The sequence below is a fragment of the Pongo abelii genome, chromosome 20 (genome assembly GCF_028885655.2).
Source record: "Pongo abelii isolate AG06213 chromosome 20, NHGRI_mPonAbe1-v2.0_pri, whole genome shotgun sequence".
Taxonomy (NCBI): domain Eukaryota; kingdom Metazoa; phylum Chordata; class Mammalia; order Primates; family Hominidae; genus Pongo; species Pongo abelii.
In genome coordinates, this window is record NC_072005.2 from 47,619,403 (window position 1) to 47,642,068 (window position 22,666).

A 22,666-nucleotide genomic window follows, 5' to 3' on the forward strand; every position below is an offset into this window, starting at 1 on the left:
TCCCCAGGAGCAGAAGCCACTATGCTTCCTGTACAACTGCAGAATGATGAGTGAATTAAACCTCTTTTCTTTATAAATTACCCAGTCTCAGGTATTTCTTCATAGCAATGCGAGGACAGACTAATACAATCTTCTACTCCCAGATCCCCGCACAGCGCTCAGCCCCAGACATCACTGCCCCTGGGAGCATGCACAGTGCAGCCTCCTGCAGACAAAAACAAAGTCACAAAAGGTGACAAAAATCTGCATTTGGGGACATCTGTTTGTGAAAGAGGGAGGACAGTACACTTGGAGCCACGGAGACTAGGGGCTCACCGAGCTGAAATCTGGTAGCACTTTGGCATAACATGTGCATGACCCGTGTTCAATGTCTAGAGATCAGTGTTGAGTAAAACAGCCTGGTCTGGGGCTGCTGCTGTCCCCACTTCCCTCCCCGTCCACCAGAGGGCGGCAGAGTTCCTTCCACCCTGGAGCCTCCCCAGGGGCTGCTGACCTCCCTCAGCCGGGCCCACAGCCCGGCAGGGTCCACCCTCACACGGGTCACCACGGTCCACATCCTCCTCGCCCTCCGAGCTCCTCACACGGACTCTGTCAGCTCCTCCCTGCAGCCTGGCGGCCGCCCACCTGAAGCCTCTCCCTCTGCAGGCAGCTCCTGTCCCCCACACCCCCTCCTTCCCCAGGCTTGGCTGAAAGGGCGTCTCCCAGGGCAGCTCCCTGTGATCTCCAGGACAGCTCAGTCTCTCACAGGCTCCGAAGCCCCCTATGCTGTCACCTCACAGCCCTGTCATTACCATTAACTACTCAGTCCCACGAAGTTCACTGAGTGCCTGTCTCCCTGTTACAGGAAAACTCTGTGACAGGCCACGTCTGTCCTGCTCTCTGTGGAATCCCAGGGCCCAGCCCAGTGCCTGACATGGAACAGATGCTCCATAAATACTGGTTAAATGTGTGGGAGATCTCTAAAAAGAAGCATATCACCTCCGTGTGGCCCCCAGCAGTCAGAGTCTGTTCCATGTGGACACAGGGGCACTGGCACCAGCACGGGAGGAGGCCAGCAAGTGCCCGCAGCTGCCCCAGGAATGAGGCCTCAACCCCCAGAGCTTCAGAAGGGAGGACAGAGGCCTGCAGGGAATAGAACCTGGTCTGGCGCGACCCTGAAGCCTAATCCAGAGTTCAGGGTCAGCTCACATCACGTGGACCCTGGTCAGCATCCCTAGGGCAGCTCCAGACAAGGCCGGAGGTCTCCTCTTGCCCTCCAGGGGGTGACATTGCACACAGACATCACTCAGGAAATGGATTCCCCTGGACAGGAACCTGGCTTTGCTAAGGACGTGGAGGTGGAGCCTGGTTTCCATCCCTTGCTCCAACAGACCCTTCTGATCTCTCCCACATACATGCTCTGTTCCTTTCTGGGTCCTATGAGGACCCTGTTCTGCCAGGGGTCCCTGTGCAACTCCCAACTCCCTCCTGGTACCACCTTGGGGAAGGTGGGGTGATCACAGGTCAGCCTTGCAGAGGACAGAGACCACCCAGAACAGTCAGGGAGAACATGGACCGGCCCTGAGCCACAGCTCAGCCAACAGACACGGAGAAGGAGGGTCCCCCTGGAGCCTTCCCCAAGGACAGCAGAGCCCAGAGTCACCCACCTCCCTCCACCACAGTCCTCTCTTTCCAGGACACACAAGACACCTCCCCCTCCACATGCAGGATCTGGGGACTCCTGGGACCTCTGGGCCTGGGTCTCCATCCCTGGGTCAGTGGCAGGGTTGGTGGTACTGGAGACAGAGGGCTGGTCCCTCCACAGCCACCGCCCAGTGAGCTGTTTTCTAGCCCCCAGAGCCACCTCTGTCACCTTCCTGTTGGGCATCATCCCACCTTCCCAGAGTCCTGGAGACCATAGGGGGATCCGGGGCCCAGCTGGGTTTCTCTGTCACAAAGGAAAATAATCCCCCTGGTGTGACAGACCCAAGGACAGAACACAGCAGAGGTCAGCACTGGGGAAGACAGGTTGTCCTCCCAGGGGATGGGGGTCCATCCACCTTGCCGAAAAGATTTGTCTGGGGAACTGAAAATAGAAGGGAAAAAGGAGGAGGGACAAAAGAGGCAGAAATGAGAGGGGAGGGGACAGAGGACACCTGAATAAAGACCACACCCATGACCCACGTGATGCTGAGAAGTACTCCTGCCCTAGGAAGAGACTCAGGGCAGAGGGAGGAAGGACAGCAGACCAGACAGTCACAGCAGCCCTGACAAAAGCATTCCTGGAACTCAAGCTCTTCTCCACAGAGGAGGACAGAGCAGACAGCAGAGACCATGGAGTCTCCCTCGGCCCCTCCCCACAGATGGTGCATCCCCTGGCAGAGGCTCCTGCTCACAGGTGAGGGGAGGACAACCTGGGAGAGGGTGGGAGGAGGGAGCACAGAGACTGGCTGGGGTCTCCTGGGGAGCACAGGGCTCTGAGATGGACAGAGGGCTCCTGTTGGAGCCTGAATAGGGAAGAGAACATCAGAGAGGGACAGGAGTCACACCAGAAAAATCAAATTGAACTGGAATTGGAAAAGGGCAGGAAAACCTCAAGTGTTCTATTTTCCTAGTTAATTGTCACTGGCCACTACATTTTTAAAAATCATAATAACTGCATCAGATGACATTTTAAATTAAAACATAACCAGGGCATGAAACACTGTCTTCATCCGCCTACCGTGGACATTGGAAAATAAACCCCAGGCCGTGGAGGGCCCTGGGAACGCTCATGAACTCATCCACAGGAATCTGCAGCCTGTCCCAGGCACTGGGGTGCAACAAAGATCACACAAATCCCTGCCTTCATGAAGCTCATGCTCTCATGGGGAGGAAGACAGACACGCAAAGAGATCTAGAATGTGAGGTCAGGTGTTGACAAGAGCCCTGGAGGGAACAGAGCAGGGAAAGGTTAGAAAAGGAAGACCCAAGGTCTCTAGAGGACGTGTCAGGGGAGGGGTCTCCCAAGAATGCCCTGATGTGAGCAGGATCTGAGGGCAGTGGGGAGGGAGCCATGCAGACCCCTGGAAAAGCGGATTCCACACAGGGAAATGCCAAGGTCGGAGGTGCTAAGGAAATAGGAGTCACACTGCTGACCTTGACCTAGTAGGACACACACACACACACTCACTCCAGGGCTGGGGGATGAAGAGACCTGCTCAGGACCCAGGGTCCCATTTTTCCACCCTAATGCATAGGTCCCAATATTGACCGATGCTCTCTCCTCTCTCCTAGCCTCACTTCTAACCTTCTGGAACCCGCCCACCACTGCCCAGCTCACTACTGAATCCATGCCGTTCAGTGTTGCAGAGGGGAAGGAGGTTCTTCTACTCATCCACAATCTGCCCCAGAGTAGTATTGGCTACAACTGGTACAAAGGGGAAATGGTGGACGCCAACCATCGAATTATAGGATATGTAATATCAAATCAACTAACTACCCCAGGGCCTGCATACAGCAGTCGAGAGACAATATACCCCAATGCATCCCTGCTGATCCAGAACGTCATCCAGAATGACACAGGATTCTACACCCTACAAGTCATAAAGTCAGATCTTGTGAATGAAGAAGCAACTGGCCAGGTCCGGGTATACCGTGAGTGATTCCCCCATGACCTCTGGGTGTTGGGGGGTTAGTTCTACTTCCCACACATGGGATTATCAGGCCTGGGCTGTGCCTGTGGCCCCCTCTGCATTACACGCCGTGTTAGGGTTTGGGCATTTAGTGCAGGACACACACAGAAGAGACAAACTTCAACAGATCAGAATTCCTTTCCAGCATCCAGACCCTGCAGACACTCACTGCAGAGGAAGGACAGTCTGATGTGGGGGACTCAGCAGGGCGAGATCAGTCTCAGCCAAGCACCCCCTGCCCTCCCCGTAAATCTGACCCTGAGAAAGACCCTAGAGAACTGCATCAGGGCCTGGCCTGAGGGACACCTGGGACCTTCACAGAGAAGCTCAGCCCCAGGGCTCCTGGTTCCAGGTGACTCAGGGGAGCCTGTGCCAAGACTGTGTTGTGGCCTCCTGGGCAAGGCTAACTGGGAGCAAGGACTTAGCAGCTGTCCAAGGGTTGTGGCTCCTGGAGCTGGATTCTGGATGCAGAATCGGAGTTTCTGGCCACACCTGTTCCCTGTCCCCAGAGTCTCATTTGGACAAGGACAGAGCCTTGTCCTTTACTTGAGACTCAATGTGGGGAGGATAGATAGACAAGGTTATTAGGGTGTCAGTCCATTGCCCTGGGGACATAGGTGACTCCATGGGAAGCTCAGTGTCCCCAGGAGGAGGAACAGAGGAGAGAAGATGCTCCCGGCAGCTCCATGTCCACCAGGGATCAGGCCCAGGGCCTTCTCTATTGGAGGCAAATAAACATAAATGCAGTTCATTTGAGCAGCTCCTCTGTGCAGAGCTGAGATCAAGTAACTGTAAATATTTTGAGGTTAATTCACAAACAACCTCACAGCCAAATAGCACTTATCCTACTTATTGAAAGGAAATTGAGGGACAGGGAGACAGTCACTAACAAGGGTCACACAGGCCATAGGTGTCAGATTGAAGTCATGTGAGGTCTGTCTGTAGCCACAGCCCCCTCCTCTCCTCAACCAGGGGTGGGTGGGGCTGTTTGTTGTTAGGCATCTGCGTCTGAGACCAGTCATGGGCTTGCTTCCTTTTGTCTCGGGCATCCACAGCTCAGAAGTGGAGATTCTGGTCTGGAGAGTGAGAAGTAAATGGAGAACTAATCAGTTTTACTCTAGAACTAAATCACCTCAACAGTCAGGGTCAGTGCCGGGATTGTCCAGGCCTCTCCCTGAGGTCCACAGCCCCCTCACTGGACCTCAAATCCTGTGTTTCCCGAGAGTCAGTGTCACTCCCACGGGAGGATAAAGGAAAGGACTTGCTTTCTCTCCCCACTCACACCCTGTGCCAACAGAGGCCCAAAGTGAGACACACGCTTGCTCAGTAGCTCTCTCATGAAGGAGGGAATGAATGAAGGAATGATCCATAACCTCTATAGAGACTGGATCCTGGATGCAGAATCCTAGGAGGTTCTGACTACACCTGTTCCCTGTCCATCAGGGGCTGAGATCCATGTACCATTCCTCTGACCCCCTGTCCCGAAAGCCACCCTATCTCATGTGACTCTGGGGTTCCTTGGCCATGGGAGGGTTTTCAAGGCTCCCTAGTCCTGGTCGGGACAGCCAAGGGACTCCTGGTCCTGGGATCTCTGAGGTCACTATACCCTGCATGGCTCATTGCCATGGGCATTTCTGACTCTCTCCTGTTCCTCCATGTTCCTCGTCTTCCTCCCTCTTCATTCCAGCTGAGATGCCCATCCCTGAACATCTTCCTCCACTCTTAGGCCTTCCCCAGACACTCCCTTGAACAAGCCTGGCTGTCCTGTTTTCTTGCCACTCACACTGTGTCCTGGCCCACTTCCCAGGCAATAGGAAAGGCACAGAAATCATCTGGAGCAGCCGCCCCTGCCAGGCTCCATCACAAGCCAATGTCAACAGGTCACCAGGAGAATGAGCTTCCGCTGTGTCACCGCCCAGAGCTCTTTACCTCCATGAGGCCAACACACAGAACAGGCAGCAGGACAGGGATGAGCGACTCCTCCATCCACTCCCTACACTGACTCACCAGGGAGTCAGAGGCAGAAGGACAGGTCTGCAGTCTCCAAAGCCCACATGCTTATTTCACCCATTTCACTACCTACTCCATCTTCATCCTGGTGTGGAGCTCACATCCTCCAGTGGATCCTGGGACCTCCCCCAGGTAGAACTGGCCAGGCAGGTGCTGTCTGATGGGTTTGCTGCCCATTCCACATACACCTGTGTCCTCATGATGATGCCATTGTCATAAGGTGGAGTCCCTTGGACTGAGAAGTGAACCAGCCACTGGCATCTCACTTAGACTCTGCCCAGTTATACAAACTTAAACTCTAGTTGTGTTTTCTGAGGTTGATAGGAGAGGAAGAAAACCTTTCACATGCCTGTTTTGAGGCTTCTCCTCTTTTTGCCTAACTCTGCACAGGAACTAGGGGCAGGGAGCGCTCTCTAAATTTACTAACATCATACACATCGCTTCTCCTACTTTGGCATCATTTCTCCCTTTACGCAATTGACACACCTAAGAGTTCCTCTCTGACCGGTTCTGTCCTCTTAACAGGACTCACATCCCTCTCTCTATTCAGGGAGTCACTGATTTCAAACCACCTTCAGCATCTTCCTTTGAGCATAATGTGATCCCTCTGGAATTCAGAGCAGACCTAAACCTTAGTATAATATTAAAAGAAGTACTACTTCCAGCAATTAACCTTAGATCTTTAGGCCATTAATAAGAATTTCCACTTATGGAAAAAATTTAATGTTTCCCCCAAATGTCTTTCATTTTTTTAACTATAGTCAGAAAATAACATGAGATCTAAACTCCTGACAAATTTTTAAGCGCAAATTATAGTATTACAGATTGAGTATCCCAAATCCGAAAATCCAAAATCTGAAATGTTCCAAAATCCAACATTTTTTGACCACTGACATGATTCTCAAAAGAAATGCTCACTGAAGGCCGGGCGCAGTGGCTCACGCCTGTAATCCCAGCACTTCGGGAGGCCAAGGCAGGCGGATCGCGAAGTCAAGAGATCAAGACCATCCTGGCCAACATGGTGAAACCCCGTCTCTACTAAAAATACAAAAATTAGCTGGGCGTGGTGGCGCGCGCCTATAGTCTCAGCTACTTTGGAGGCTGAGGCAGGAGAATCGCTTGAACCCGGGAGGCGGAGGCTGCAGTGAGCCGAGATCATGCAACTGCACTCCAGCCTGGCAACAGAGCGAGATTCTATCTCAAAAAAAAGAAAAAGAAAGAAAAGAAAAAAAAAAAAGAAAGGCTCACTGGAGCACTTTGGATTCCATATTTTCAGATTTGGGGTGCTAAACTGGTAAGTATACTGCAAATATTCAAAACTCAAAAACAGTCAGAAATCCAAAACACTTTTAGTCCTAAGCCTTACGCATAAGAGATACTCAATCTGTATGAACTATAGGCACCAAGCTGAACAGCAGATCCCTAGAACCTCCTCATCCTGCATAACTGAAACTGCAGACCCATGAACAACTCTCCATTCCCCCAACTCCCGGGCCCTGACAACCACCATTCTACTCTCTGATTCCACAAGTGTGACTACTCTAGGGACCTCATGTAAGTGGAATCCTACAGTATCTGCCCTGTGAGTGGCTTATTTCATTTAGCGTAATGTCCAAAGGGAGAAAATAATTGCAAAACTTCTTCTCAAAGTTCTGTCTCATAGCTGTCAAACACACGTGGTCCTTGAGGGCCAGATTTCCAGCAGTTCATGCTCCCCCTTTTCCACCAGTCAGTTCTGCATTTGCAAATGTCCATATGTATTTATGGAGCGATCCACAGCATCCTCGCCTGCCCTCTGCGAGGGGAGAAGGGACATTAAAGACCAAAGACAGGCCGGGCACAGTGGCTTATGCCTGTAATCCCAGCACTTTGGGAGGCCGAGTTGGGCGGATCACCTGAGGTCAGAAGTTCAAGACCAGCCTGACCAATATGGTGAAACCCCATCTCTACTAAAAATACAAAATTTAGCTGGGCGTGGTGGTGGGTGCCTGTAGTCCCAGCTACTCGGGAGGCTGAGACAGCAGAATTGCTTGAACCCAGGAGGCAGAGGTTGCAGTGAGCCGAGATCGTGCCTGGCCAACACAGCAAGACTCCATCTCAAAAAACAAACAAACAAACAAACAAACAAAAAAGACCAAAGACAAAGAACATACATATGGTTCTGCTGTTAAATCCAGGCAGCTCCTGCCTGTCACCTGAAGCTCTAGATCATTCCCTGGACTCCACTCTATCTTTAGGGGGTCTCTGGCTCAAGTCAGTCATCATCAAACACCTGGGAAAAACTGCCCCACCTTGTGCCTCCACTGCCTAACGACAGAGCTGACCTCCAGGGTTGCCTCTGGTGTCCCCTGTGTTATTTCTGCTGAAACTTCCAGTCCCAGGCCAGGCTGCACAATATGTACAAGGTTTAAGGACAATGGGAAGACCCATCACTATCCATTTCTAGGATGTCCTTGCAAAGGGAAACCACAGAAAAAATATACCTAGGGAAACAAAGTAGGACTGAAGGTGGAAGGGACCCAGCACTTGAACGTTCCAGGTGAGGACCCCACGGTGGGCCAGTAGTCAGCTGGTCAGGGAGGGACCAGGAGAGGCACCAGGAGCTGTGACTCCCCCAGTCCTGTGTCTGTCCACAGCCCAGTGCTGCTGCTCAGTTCACACTTGAGAAAGTCTGTGCTTCTCCCACACTGAGCAGGCAGCCTCACAGTCTCTGAGCTCTCAGATCATCGTGCATCTGTCTGGTGACACGCACACCCATCGTGGGCTTTTAAGGGCTCAGATGGGCTGAGAGGTGGGAGGTGCCAACTCTGATTGAAAGATGCCTGTGAGACCAGTTAGAATGGCAATCATTAAAAAGTCAGGAAACAACAGGTGCTGGAGAGGATGTGGAGAAATAGGAACACTTTTACACTGTTGGTGGGACTGTAAACTAGTTCAACCATTGTGGAAGTCAGTGTGGTGATTCCTCAGGGATCTAGAACTAGAAATTCCATTTGACCCAGCCATCCCATTACTGGGTATATACCCAAAGGACTATAAATCATGCTGCTATAAAGACACATGCACACATATGTTTATTGCAGCATTATTCACAATAGCAAAGACTTGGAACCAACCCAAATGTCCAACAATGATAGACTGGATTAAGAAAATGTGGCACATATACACCATGGAATACTATGCAGCCATAAAAAATGATGAGTTCATGTCCTTTGTAGGGACATGGATGAAATTGGAAATCATAATTCTCAGTAAACTATCGCAAGAACGAAAAACCAAACACCGCATATTCTCACTCATAGGTGGGAATTGAACAATGAGAACACATGGACACAGGAAGGGGAACATCACACTTCGGGGACTGTTGTGGGGTGGGGGGAGGGGGGAGGGATAGCATTGGGAGATATACCTAATGCTAGATGACGAGTTGGTGGGTGCAGCGCACCAGCATGGCACATGTATACATATGTAACTTACCTGCACGTTGCACACATGTACCATAGAGCCTAAAGTATAATAATAATAATAATAATAATAAAAAGAAAAAAAAAAAAAGAAAGATGCCTGTGAGGAATCAAAGGTGCCACACAGGGCAATCTTCTCTCTGTTATCTGCACAGCGGAGCTGCCCAAGCCCTCCATCTCCAGCAACAACTCCAACCCCGTGGAGGACAAGGATGCTGTGGCCTTAACCTGTGAACCTGGGACTCAGGACACAACCTACCTGTGGTGGGTAAAAAATCAGAGCCTCCCGGTCAGTCCCAGGCTGGAGCTGTCCAATGACAACAGGACCCTCACTCTATTCAATGTCACAAGAAATGACAGAGCAATCTACGAATGTGAAACCCAGAACCCAGTGAGTGTCAGGCGCAGTGACCCAGTCATCCTGAATGTCCTCTGTGAGTATCTCTGCTCCTCTCTGGCCCAGGCTGCCGGCCCAAATCCACAGGGCCAGAGGCAGGATTTCTCAGTCCCTCTCAGGTTCAAGTACACAGACCTTCACCCCTGGACATCCAGACTGTCTGTGACTTTCTGCCCCAGAAAAACCTGGGCAGACCAAGTCTTGACCAAGAGTAGGAGGGGAGGGGCTGCTCCTGTCCTGGGAGGCTCGGGGTCCACACCCTGTGATGAGAGAAACAGGTGAATATCTCAGACTCAGCCTCAGTAGATACAAGAGGGGTTTGGTTGAGACTTTAGGATTGTGATTCAGCTTAGAGGGACACTGTGGTCCTTCCATAGACCAGGAACTTCCACTTCCCTCTGACAATATCACCTGTGGCTTTATTTTTTGTTTGCTCCAGATGGCCCGGATGCCCCCACCATTTCCCCTCTAAACACATCTTACAGATCAGGGGAAAATCTGAACCTCTCCTGCCACGCAGCCTCTAACCCACCTGCACAGTACTCTTGGTTTGTCAATGGGACGTTCCAGCAATCCACACAAGAGCTCTTTATCCCCAACATCACTGTGAATAATAGCGGATCCTATACGTGCCAAGCCCATAACTCAGACACTGGCCTCAATAGGACCACAGTCACGACGATCACAGTCTATGGTAAGTGGATCCACGAAGCACTGACATCACGTTTTGAGGTGGAGTCTGTCTGGTTTTCAGAGAAGAGCCAGGAAGAAATTTTCCATCCCAGCCTGTGTCCAGTGGACACAAGCAAATCCCAGATTCTCCCACTGAACCTCCCCAATGTGTCTCTACAGACTCTCTTCTCCTTGTTGTTCTGATTTCTCATGGCTGACCCCGGGTCCAGCCTGGAATGTGGGGAGGATGCTCCCTCAGCCCCAGAGCCCTGTGTAGTGGAGGAAGCTTCACAGAGCGGGAAGGAGCAAGGGTTCTCAAGGTCAAGTTGCTTCTCTCTGTCACCAATGTGTCCCTTTCTGTCACCTCTTTGTGTTCTTTTGCCTACTCCATGAGCTGCAAGGAACATTCAAGGCTTTGAAACAAGCTCATACTTTTTTCCCAAATGAGAGAAGGAAGCCCCTTGGGTGAGGGAGACACAGCTCAGACTGCTCGCTGCTCTGCTCTGGGATCCCCCGGGTGACTGGCCTTGCCTGACTCCACCTGGGGTGGGAACTGGGTGTGTGGAGAAGGAGCCCAGGTGGTCTGTCCTGAATTCGGCTAAATCAAGCTGCCAATCAACACCAAAGTCTCCCTTTGTCCCAGTCAGGTTGCAGGAAAATGGAAAGAGAGGGAGCCTCAGGGCAGACTCCTGAGCTGTGTCCTGGCTCTGATGTCACCAGCTATATGAGGCTGTGGGCACAGCACATGGGACACAGCACAGGGGACAGCAAGTGACCCACACTTGGAGAAATCAGGAGGTTCACCACAGTGGCTCTGCATGGCAGGGAACGGCAGTGTCAAAAATTGTGTATTTATACAGAAGGTAACAGTACATATCTAACATAGACTTACCATCTTAACTTTTCTACGTGTGCAGTTCAGTGGTATTAAATATATTCCCCTTGTTCTGCTACCATCACCACCATCTACCCACAGAACTCTTTTCTTCCTCCCAGAATGAAACTCTGTTCCCATCAAACTCCTGGGCAGAGCTGCCCCACCTGTGGCCCACAGTCTGATCCCTGACTTGTCACCTCTAGACGTGCTCCTAGTCTCCTGCGCTATTTCTGTTCAAACATCCATCCCCATCATCACCTATCTCTAGGATGTCCTTAAATAGCAAAGCCTCAGAGCAAACACACCTTGGCTGGGTGGTGTGGGACTGTGCAGCTGGAAGAAACTGAGCTCCTTCAAATTCCAGGTGAGGACCCCAAGGGGCCAGGCAGCCAGCCGGTCAGGAAAGGACCAGAAGTGCTGGGGGCTGTGACCCCCAGCCCTGTGTCTGTCCATAACCCAATGCTACTGCCCAATTCACACTTGAGAAAGTCTGTGCTTCTCCCACACAAAACAGCCGGCCTCATGGTCTCTGAGCCCTCAGATCATTGTGCATCTGTCTTGTGATGTACACACACCTGCCATGAGCTTTTAAGGACTCAGTTGGGCTGAGAGGTGGGAGATGCCAACTCTGATTGATAGATGCCCGTGGAGGAATCACAGGTGCCACACAGGGCAATCTTCTCTCTGTTATCTCCACAGCAGAGCCACCCAAACCCTTCATCACCAGCAACAACTCCAACCCCGTGGAGGATGAGGATGCTGTAGCCTTAACCTGTGAACCTGAGATTCAGAACACAACGTACCTGTGGTGGGTAAACAATCAGAGCCTCCCGGTCAGTCCCAGGCTGCAGCTGTCCAATGACAACAGGACCCTCACTCTACTCAGTGTCACAAGGAATGATGTAGGACCCTATAAGTGTGGAATCCAGAACGAATTAAGTGTTGACCACAGTGACCCGGTCATCCTGAATGTCCTCTGTGAGTATCTTCTGTTCCTCTGTGGCCCAGGCTGCCAGCCCAAATCCACACAGCCAAAGTCCAGGCCTCTCAGTCCCTCTCAGGCCCAAGAACAGAGACCTTTACCCCTGAACGTGCAGGCTGGCCCTACCCCCAGCAAATCCATGCAGGCCCGGTCCTGACCAAGAATAGGAGGGGAGGGTCTGCTCCTGTCCTGTAACACTCGGGATCCACAGCTGGTGATGGGAGAAACAGATGAATGTCTCAGACTCTGGCTAAGTGGATACAGTAGGGGTTTGGTTAGGACTTCAGGATTGTGACTTGGCTCAGGGGGACACTGTGGCCTTTTCACAGACCAGGAGCTTCCCCTTCGCTCTGATGACATTCACCTGTGGCTCTATTCTCTTTGCTCCAGATGGCCCAGACGACCCCACCATTTCCCCCTCATACACCTATTACCGTCCAGGGGTAAACCTCAGCCTCTCCTGCCATGCAGCCTCTAACCCACCTGCACAGTATTCTTGGCTGATTGATGGGAACATCCAGCAACACACACAAGAGCTCTTTATCTCCAACATCACTGAGAAGAATAGCGGACTCTATACCTGCCAGGCCAATAACTCAGCCAGTGGCCACAGCAGGACTACAGTCAAGACAATCAGAGTCTCTGGTAAGTGGATCCTTGGACCATTAGCAATATGTTCTGGAGTGGAATCTGTCTGGTTTTCAGAAAAGAGCCAGGAAGAAATTTTCTTTCCTAGTATGCATCCAATGGGCACAAGCAATCCCAAATTCAATCCTGAGCACTCCCAATTTGTCTCTACAGACACTCTTCCCCTTGTTTTTCTGATTTCTCATGGCTGACCTTGTGTCCACCCTGAGAAATGTGGGGAGGAGGCTTCATCATCCCCGAGCCCTATGTAGTGGAAGGGGCTTCACAGAGGGGGAAGCAAGAAGGGTCCTCAAGGTCAAGTTGCTCCTCTCTGTCACCAATATGTCCCTTTCTGACACCACTTTGTGTTCTTTTACCTAATCTATGAGCTACAAGGAACATCTGAGGCTTTGAAACAAGCTCACACTTTTTCCCCAAATGAGAGGAGGACGCCCCTTGGATGAGGGAGGAGCAGCTCAGACTCTGCTCCTGGCTCCTCTCCGGGCTCCCCCAGTGACTGGCCCTGCCCTGACTTCACCTGGGGTGGGACCTGGGCATGTGGAGAAGGTGCTCAGGTGGCCTGTCCTGAATCTGGCTATGTCAAGCTGCCAGTTGAAGCCAAGCCTTCCCAGGGTCAGGCTGCAGGGAAATAAGAAGAGAGAGAGCCTCAGGGAAGACTCCTGAGCTGTGTCCTTGAGTCTGAAGTCACCGGCTGTATGAGATTGTGGGCACAGCACATGGGATACAGCACAGAAGACAGTGAGTGGCACACACTTGGAGACACACAGAGATTCACCCATGGGGACTCCACATGGCAGGGAAGGGACAGTGCCAAAAAGTGTGTATTTATAGAGAGGGTAAGACTACCAGCCACTATATATTATATATCTAACATAAGACAACATTTTAACCTTCCTATGTGTGCAGTTTAGTAGTATTAAATATATTCCCATTGTTCTGCTACCATCATCACCATCCGCCCACAGAACTCTTTTCTTCTTCCTAAAATGAAACTCTGTTCCTATCAAACCCAGGTAGAGCTGCCCACCTGTGGCCCACAGCCTGACCCCTGAACTCACCTCTAGACTTGCTTCTGGTCTCCTGAGCTATTTCTGCTTAAACACCCATCCCCATCATCACCCATCTCCAGGATAGCCTTGAAACAAAAGGCTCAGAGAAAACACCCCACGGTTGGGTGGTGTGGGACTGTGCAGCTGAATGGGATTCAGCACCCACAAGTCCTAGGTTGGCCAGGCCATCAGCCATCAGGGAAGAACCAAAGGAGGTGCTGGGGGCTGTGACTCCCAGTCCTGGGTCTGTCCACAACCCAACGCTGCTGCCCAATTCACACTTGAGAAAGTCTGTGCTTCCCCTACACAAAGCAGCCGGCCTTACAGTCTCTGAGCCCTCAGATCATCGTGCATCTGTCTTGTGATACACACACCTGCCGTAGGCTTTTAAGGACTTGGGTGGGCTGAAGGGTGGGAGTTGCCAACTCTGATTGAAAGATGCCTGTGAGGAATCAAAAGTGCCACACAGGGCAATCTTCTCTCTGTTATCTGCACAGCGGAGCTGCCCAAGCCCTCCATCTCCAGCAACAACTCCAACCCCATAGAGGACAAGGATGCTGTAGTCTTAACCTGTGAACCTGAGGCTCAGGACACAACCTACCTGTGGTGGGTAAACAATCAGAGCCTCCCGGTCAGTCCCAGGCTGCAGCTGTCCAATGGCAACAGGACCCTCACTCTATTCAATGTCACAAGAAATGACACAGGAGCCTATGAATGTGGAATCCAGAACTCAGTGAGTGCAAACCACAGTGACCCAGTCACCCTGGATGTCTTCTGTGAGTATCTTCTGTTCCTCTGTGGCCCTGGTTTCCAACCCAAATCCACACAGCCAGAGGCCAGGACTCTCAGTTCTCCTCAGGTCCAAAGAGGCAGACTCCCACCCCTGGACACCCAAGCTGGCCATAACTTCCTGCCCCAGGAAAACTTAGGCAAGCTCAGCCTGGACCAAGAATAGGAGGGGAGGGGCTGCTCCTGTCCTGGGAGGCTCAGGGTCCACAGCCTATGATGGGAGAAACAGACGAATGTCTCAGACCCAGACTCAGTGGACATGAGGGTTATGGTTTGGACTTTTTTTTTTTTTTTTTTTTGAGACGGAGTCTTGCTCTGTCGCCCAGGCTGGACTGTAGTGGTGTGATCTCGGCTCACTGCAAGCTCCGCCTCCCAGGTTCGTGCCATTCTCCTGCCTCAGCCTCCTGAGTAACTGGGATTACAGACACGTGCCACCATGCCCAGCTAATTTTTTTTGTATTTTTAGTAGAGACGGGGTTTCACCATGTTGGTCAGGCTGGTCTCGAGCTGATCTGCCCGCCTCGGCCTCCCAAAGTGCTGGGATTACAGGCATGAGCCACCGCACCCGGCCAGTTTGGACTTTTTAACACAGGACTGGGACAGGATTCAGAGGGACACTGTGGCCCTTCTACAACCAGGAGCTTCCCCTTTCCTCTGATGACATCACCTGTGGCTTTGTTCTCTTTGTTCCAGATGGCCCGGACACCCCCATCATTTCCCCCTCAGACTCGTCTTACCATTCGGGAGAAAACCTCAGCCTCTCCTGCCACTCAGCCTCTAACCCATCCCCGCAGTATTCTTGGCGTATCAATGGGACACGGCAGCAACACACACAAGTTCTCTTTATCGCCAAAATCACGTCAAATAATAACGGGGCCTATGCCTGTTTTGTCTCTAACTTGGCTACTGGCCGCAATAATTCCATAGTCAAGAGCATCACAGTCTCTGGTAAGTGGCTCCCTGGAGCATCAGCATCATGTTCTGGGGTGGAGTCTATCTGGTTCTCACAAAAGAGCCAAGAAGACATTTTCTTTCCCATTCTGTGTTCCATGGGCACAAGGAAATCCCAAATTATATCCTGAGCCCCCTCACTCCATCTCGGCCAACTCTCTCCTCCCCGGCTTCTCTGATATCTCGTGGCTGACCTCAGGTCCAGCCTGGAATGTGGGGAGGGGGCTCCCTTAGCCCCAGAAGGCCCCCTATAGTGAAAGGGACTTCATAGTCCAGGAGAAAGAAGGGTCCTTAAGGTCGAGTTGCTCTTCTCTGTCACCAACATGTCCCTTTCTGTCACCTCTTTGTGTTTTTTCACCTACTCTATGAGCTACAAGGAACAAGGAGGCTTTGAAACCAGCCCACACTTTTTCCCCAAATGAGAGGAGGAAGCCCCTTAGATGAGGGAGGAGCAGCTCAGACTCTGCTCCCTGCTGTGTGCCCGGCTCACCCAGTGACTGGCTCTGCCCTGGCTCCACTTGGGGTGGGACCGGGGCATGTGGAGAAGGTGTCCAGGTAGCCTGTTCTGAATCTGGCTAAATCAAGCTGCCAATCCACAGCAGAGCCTCCCTCGGGTCAGGTTGCAGGGAAATGGGAAAAGAGGGAGCCTCGGGGCAGACTCCTGAGCTGTGTCCTGGCTCTGAAGTCACTGGCTGTATGAGGCTGTGGACACAGCACATAGGACACAGCAGAGGAAAGTGAGTGACACACACTTGGAGAAATAGGGAGATTCAGCCACAGGAGCTCTGCATGGGAGGGAACAGGCAGTGCCAAAAAGCATGTGTTTATAGAGAGGGTAAGACTACCAGCCACTATATATATCTAACATAAAACTTACCATTAACCATATCTAAGTGTACAATTAAGTGACACAGCATAAATATCAATCAAGTATATTGCCTGCTGTGGTGGCTCATGCCTGTAATCCCAGCACTTTGGGAGGCCAAGGCGAGTGGATCACCTGAGGTCAGGAGTTCAAGATACAGAAAAAAAAAATAGCTAGACATGGTGGTGGGTGCCTGTAATCCCAGCTACTCAGGAGGCTGAGGCAGGAGAATTGCTCGAATCTGGGTGGCGGAGGTTGCAGTGAGCCGAGACTGCACCACTGCACTCCAGCCTGGGTGACAGAGTGAGACTATGTCACAAAAAAAAAAAGGAAAAAATAAATCACGTCTCTTTATACTCTTGTCTAACCACCACATCACACTATCCATTTCCAGAACTTTTTCATCTGTACCCAATAAACCTCTGTACCCAGTAAACAGTAACTCCTTCTCCCCCTTAACTCTGGTAACCTCCATTCTAGTTTCTGTCTCTAGGTAATCAACTATTCTAACGATCTTACATAAATGGAATTATATAATAGTTGTCCTTTTGTGTCTGCCCTATTTCACTTAGCATAATGTATTCAAGGTTCATCCATTTTGCACCATGTATCATAATTTTCTTCCTTGTTAAGATTGAATAACTTTCCATTGTATGGATACATCTCATTTTTCTATCCACTTATCTTTCAATGGACTTTTCAGTTGTTTCCACATTTTGGCTTTTGTGAGTAATGCTGCTGTGAACATCAGTGTACAAATATCTGTTCAAATCGCTGCCTTCAATTCTTTTTGGTGTATGTCCAGAAATGGAATTGGTAGATCAAATGTTAATTCTTTTTTTTTTTTTTTTTTTTTTGAGATGGAGTGTCAGTCTGTCGACCAGGCTGGAGTGCAGTGGTGCGATCTCAGCTTACTGCAAGCTCCGCCTCCTGTGTTCACGCCATTCTCCTGCCTCAGCCTCCGGAGTAGCTGGAACTACAGGCGCCTGCCACCACACCCGGCTAATTTTTTTTTTAATTTTTAGTAGAGACGGGGTTTCACAGTGTTAGCCAGGATGGTCTCGATCTCCTGACCTCGTGATCCGCCCACCTTGACTTCCCAAAGTGCTGGGATTACAGGCATGAGCCACCGCGCCCGGCCCCAAATGTTAATTATTTATTTAATTTTTTGAGGAACCACCATACCACTTTCCACAGTAGCTAATATTTCACATTTCTGTCAGCAATGTGCTAGAGTTCCAATTTTTCCACCTCCTTGAAAACACTTATTGTTTTGTGGCCATCCTGACGTGTGTGAGGTGGAGTATCATTGTGGCTTTGATTTGCATATCTCTAAGTGTTAGTGATGTTGAGCATATTTGCATGTGCTTGTTGGCCATTTGTATATCTTCCTAGGAGAAATCTCTACTTTAGTCCTTTGTCCATTTATTAATTGGGATTTTGGATTTTTGTGGTTGTTGATTTGTAATAGTTCTTCATATATTCTGGAAATTAATCCCTTATCAGATACATGATTTGCAAATATTTTTCCCATTTCATAGGTTGCCTTTTCACTTTCTCGACAATGTTCTTTAATATATAAAAGTTTTTAATTTTCGAGGCCCCGGGCGGTGGCCACGCCTGTAACCCCAGCACTTTGGGAGGCCAAGGCAGGTGGATCACAATGTCAGGAGATCAAGACCATCCTGGCTAACACAGTGAAACCCCGTCTCTACTAAAAATACAAAAAAAAATTAGCCGGGCACAGTGGTGGGTGCCTGTAGTCCCAGCTACTCGGGAGGCTGAGGCAGGAGAATGGCATGAACCCGAGAGGCAGAGCTTGCAGTGAGCTGAGATCGCACCACTGCACTCCAGCCTGGTCGACAGACTGAGACTCCATCAAAAAAAACAAAAAAAAAGTTTCTAATTTTCATGAAGTCCAGTTTATCCATTTTTTCTTTTGTTGCCTATTTGTTGTTATAACCAAGAAATCACTGTGAAATTAAATGTCATTAAGCACTTTTCCCCTATGTTTTCTTCTCAGAGTTTTATACTTTTCACTCTTACATTTAGGTCTTTGATCCATTTTAGGTTAATTTTCATATATGGTGTCAGGCAAAGATTCAACTTGTTCTTGTGCATGGATATTCAGCTTTCCCCATATCATTTGTTGAAAAGACAGTCCTTTCCCCATTAAATGGTCTTGGCACCCTTATCAAAAATCATTTGGCTATATATGCAAGCATTTCTTTCTGGGCTCTATATTCTATTCCTTTGGTTTCAATATCTTCCTTTATGCCAGTACCACACTGTATTGGTTACTGTGGCTTTATAGCAAATGCTGAAATCAGGAAGTGTGAGTCCTCCAGCTTCATTCTTTATTTTCCAGGTTGTTTGGCTATTTAGAGTCCTGAGATTCCATATGAATTTCAGGAAATGTTTTTCTATTTCTGCAAAAAATGTCCCTGGGACTCTGGTACGAATTGCATTGAACCTGTAGCTCACTTTGGGTAGTATTGTCCTCCTAACAATATTGAGTCTTCCCATCCATGAAAAAAAAATGTCTTTCCATCTATTGATGTTGTCTTTAATTTCCTTCAGCAGTGTTTTATAGTTTTCAGGGTACAATCCTTTCACCTCCTTGGTTAAACTTATTTCTAACTATTTTATACTATTTTATGTTAATGTGAATTGGAAATTTTTTCTTAATTTCCTTTTAGATTGTTCATTGTTAATGTGTAGAAGTACAACTGACGTTTGCGTGTTGATTTTGTATCCTGCAACATCACTGAATTTATTTATTAACTCTAACAAGTTTTTTTAATCTTCAGGGTTTTCTACATATAAGTCCAAGTTATCTGAGAACACAGATCATTTTACTTCTTCTTTCCAATTTGGATGTCTTTTTTTTTCTTGCCTAATTTCTCTGGCTAGGACTTCTAATACTATGTTGAATAGACGTGGCAAAAGCAGGCATTCTTGTCATTCTTGTCTTGTTCCTGGTCTTACAGGGAAAGCTTTCAGTCTTTCTCCATTGAGTATCATGTTAGCGTTGGGCTTTTCACACATTGCCTTTATTATGCTGAGGTGGTTTCCTTCCATTCATAATTAGAGTGTTTTTGTTGTGAAAGAATGGTGAATTTTGTCAAATGCTTTTATTGGTTCTATCTAATTATAGGCCTATTAAATTTTTTTGTGTTTCCAGGAATTTGTCCATTTCATCTAGGTTATTCAACAGTTTGTTGGCATACAATTATTCATAGCATTCTTGTAGTCCCTAATATTTCTGTAGAATTTGTAGCATTGGTAGCAATATCTCCATTTTCTTTTTGTTTTCTTTTTTTTTTAAGAGACAGGGTCTCACTCTGTAGCCCAGCGCAAGCTAGAGTGCAGTGGTGCCATCATAGCTTACTGCAGCCTCAACCTCCAAGGCTCAAGTGATCTTCTACCCCAGCCTCTTGAGAAGCTGGGACTACAGACATGTGCCACCATGCCTGGATAGTTTTTTTAAGAAATTTTGTAGACACTGTGTCTCCCTGTGTTGCCTAGGCTAGTCTTGACCTCCTGACCTCAAGCAATCCTCTTGCTTGAGTCTCCCAAGGTGCTGGGATTAAATGTGTGAGCCACCATACCTCCATTTTCATTTCTGATTTTAGTAATTTGAATCTTCTCTCTTTTTTCTTAGTCAATCTAATAAATGACTGTCAATTTTGTTGATCTTTTTTGAAGAACCAACTTTTGGTTTCATTGATTCCTTCTATTGTTTTTCAATTTTCCATTTTTATTTATTTCAACTCTAATCCTTATTATTTCCGTCATGTACTATCTGTGGTTTGAGGTGGTTCTTTTTCTATATCCTGAAGTTGTAAAGTTAGGTTGTTGATTTGAGATCTCTCTTTATTTTTAATGTATTTACCATTTTAAATTTCTCACACAAGATTCTTAACTTCTCTGAGCCTTCAATTCTTCAAATGAAAATTGTAATAATTCTCATCACCAGGAAATGGAGGGAAAAATGAAAATTGCAATAAGAGTGACTGTTTAACAGTATTGTTTTAAAGATTTAATGTAATATTCGATTAAGCCTTCAGCAAAATGCCACATACAGAGGGAAACTTCATAAATATTAGCTGCTATTATCACTACTGTTATTATTAGCTTGAAGTTATGCAGTTCTAGAGCCAGATCCTAGACCAACTTCTCACTAATTATATGACTTTGGATAAGTTTTTTCACCACTCCAAGCCTCTGTCATTTCATCTATGAGATGGAAATCATGCCTACCCAACAGGGTTATTGTATGGATCAAATGAGATGCCAGAAAAGCATTTACAGTAGCTAACATAGCATTAATCATCAGCCTGAGTTGACTGGTGAGAGCTAAGCCCCAAATGAAAACCCACTAGGACATGGTTACTGGCTAAAAATGGGGGAGAGAAAAAAAAGTTAAGTACAAAGAATCAAGCCTGGTATGTTAGTTTTCATCCACTGAGATTCAGCCAAGATGGAATTAGAGGTGCGAGATAATTTACTGGGGAAAACCACCACGAGGAAAAGTGGAGTAGAAGTGGGAGGAGCCTTAGAGAGCCCTCAGACCACAATGCAGATCTGATTCTGAGAAGGAGAAAGAGGAGAGAGTTTTAGATAGTGATGCAGTTCTCAGAGTTTCCACAAGGCTGGTGGGGCGTCCTCAAGCCCCTCACCCATGAGAGAGAAGCAGAGTCCCCCAGAACTGGGCTTTTTATTCCCCTGCTGGGAGCCCATGAGAAGCGAGTTCTCTACGCAACGGACTTAGTAAATACAGAATGCACTAGCCTGGGCCTTCTGCCAATCAAGTCCCTGCCGTAGAGACCCAACAGACTCTTATTTATGCCTACCACAACTGAGACACTGAGAAAAAGATGCAACCACGAAAAGATAGAAAGTTCTAATGACACACAAAAATAGCAATCAGACTTTCTCAAATTTCAAAGCCTTCAGAAATATCTGAGTGCAGACAGGCCAGGGTGGAATTGACAGAAGACTGATCACCAACTAGAAACACAGTGAGAGAGAAAAAATTGCAACCTTCCCACAAAACTAATGCATTCCTTGAAGGAACAAGTAGAGATTACTTCATGCTGAGAGCTGGAACCTGGGGCACCCCACTGTAAAATAACATCACATTCACTCATTCTCTTTTCTTTCCACAACAGAAGATTCACCACCTGGAAGTTCTGCTGGTGTCTCAGCTGGGGCCACTGTCGGCATCATGATTGGAGTGCTGCTTGGGGTTGCTCTGACATAGCAGCCCTGGTGTAGTTTCCGCATTTCAGGAAGACTGGTAGGTATAACGGCCTTTCCTTTTGTTCTGTTTCCTGCAGTGCTGACGGCCATGCTTGGGAGAGGGAAAGGACTTCTTCACCTGTATCTGGTACTGGATCTCCTCCTCCTACCCCCAAACTCCTGCTTCTCAGCACTAATTCCTGCAGGTCTCTTCTTCCCTGGTCTTCATGCTCCCTGTACGCCACTGTCTCTTAGATATAATTATCTCCAGCCTCTGCTCATTTGTTTCCCAGATTCAATACTTGTCAAAGCCTCTTGGTCCTTTTTTAACATCTCTCACTTGTGTCACTCTCTCCATTCCCATAAACCTCAACAACTGCTCAAAGTCCTGCTTGACCCCTTGTTGCCAGTCTTTGAAATCTTTCTTGCATATGACTGCCTCATTACCTTCCTAAAATCTAGTTCACTCACCTACTCAAGAAAACACAGGGGCCTACTGTGGCCTATTAGATAAGTTCATATTTCTTCTCTTTACTAATCTTTTTCACTTCCTTTACCACCACTCCCTTATATAATTCCATCATCCTAATAGATCTGTCTCCCTACACATCCCTGCCTCTCCACCCCACATGTACATAGAATTCTTAGTTCCAGTGTTACACCTAAAAACATGTCAAACAGGGGGTGACCTCCTTCCACCATCTACACTGTGGAGTTACCCACACCCTTCAGCACAAGCAACTTCTAACCTCATGAAGAGCAAAGACTGTAGCATTAACATGTGAGTCTTAAGCTCAGGACACAACCTGCCTGTGGCTGAGAACCTTTTCCTGATAACCAATTCATGTGTTCATAACAGATACAGAAATGAAGAAGGCAAGGTCCTTAATTCTATGACAGGAGACAAAACCTGAAAAATAATCATAATACCAAAATAGAAAGGAGTGAACATCACAAGACATCACAGAAATCTGATGGAAAATATAGCTACACATTGGAATCACTCAGAAACATTTTATAAAATGGATGCTTAAGTCCCACCCATAAATTCTGATTTACTGGTCT

At 48.4% G+C, this 22,666-nt stretch overlaps 1 protein-coding gene across 1 annotated transcript; it reads left to right on the forward strand.

Annotated features, from left to right (window-relative positions):
* Nucleotides 1–2,313: 2,313 nt before the first annotated feature.
* On the forward strand, nucleotides 2,314–21,659 carry CEACAM5 (CEA cell adhesion molecule 5). Its single transcript, XM_009232642.4, has 9 exons — nucleotides 2,314–2,377; nucleotides 3,256–3,615; nucleotides 9,283–9,561; nucleotides 9,964–10,218; nucleotides 11,773–12,051; nucleotides 12,446–12,700; nucleotides 14,250–14,528; nucleotides 15,235–15,489; nucleotides 21,532–21,659. Exons 1-9 carry the CDS (start codon nucleotides 2,314–2,316, stop codon nucleotides 21,621–21,623), a joined length of 2,118 nt encoding a protein of 705 aa, XP_009230917.4. The 3' UTR covers nucleotides 21,624–21,659.
* The last annotated feature ends 1,007 nt before the right edge of the window (nucleotides 21,660–22,666 follow it).

Bases quoted from the DNA above. Each gene is read 5' to 3' on its own strand.
- CEACAM5 (XM_009232642.4), top strand. From the start codon at position 2,314: ATGGAGTCTCCCTCGGCCCCTCCCCACAGATGGTGCATCCCCTGGCAG. The intron at 2,378-3,255 runs GTGAGGGGAGGA...CCTCTCTCCTAG, and splicing joins GCAGAGGCTCCTGCTCACAG to CCTCACTTCTAACCTTCTGG. The intron at 12,052-12,445 runs GTGAGTATCTTC...TCTTTGCTCCAG, and splicing joins GGTCATCCTGAATGTCCTCT to ATGGCCCAGACGACCCCACC.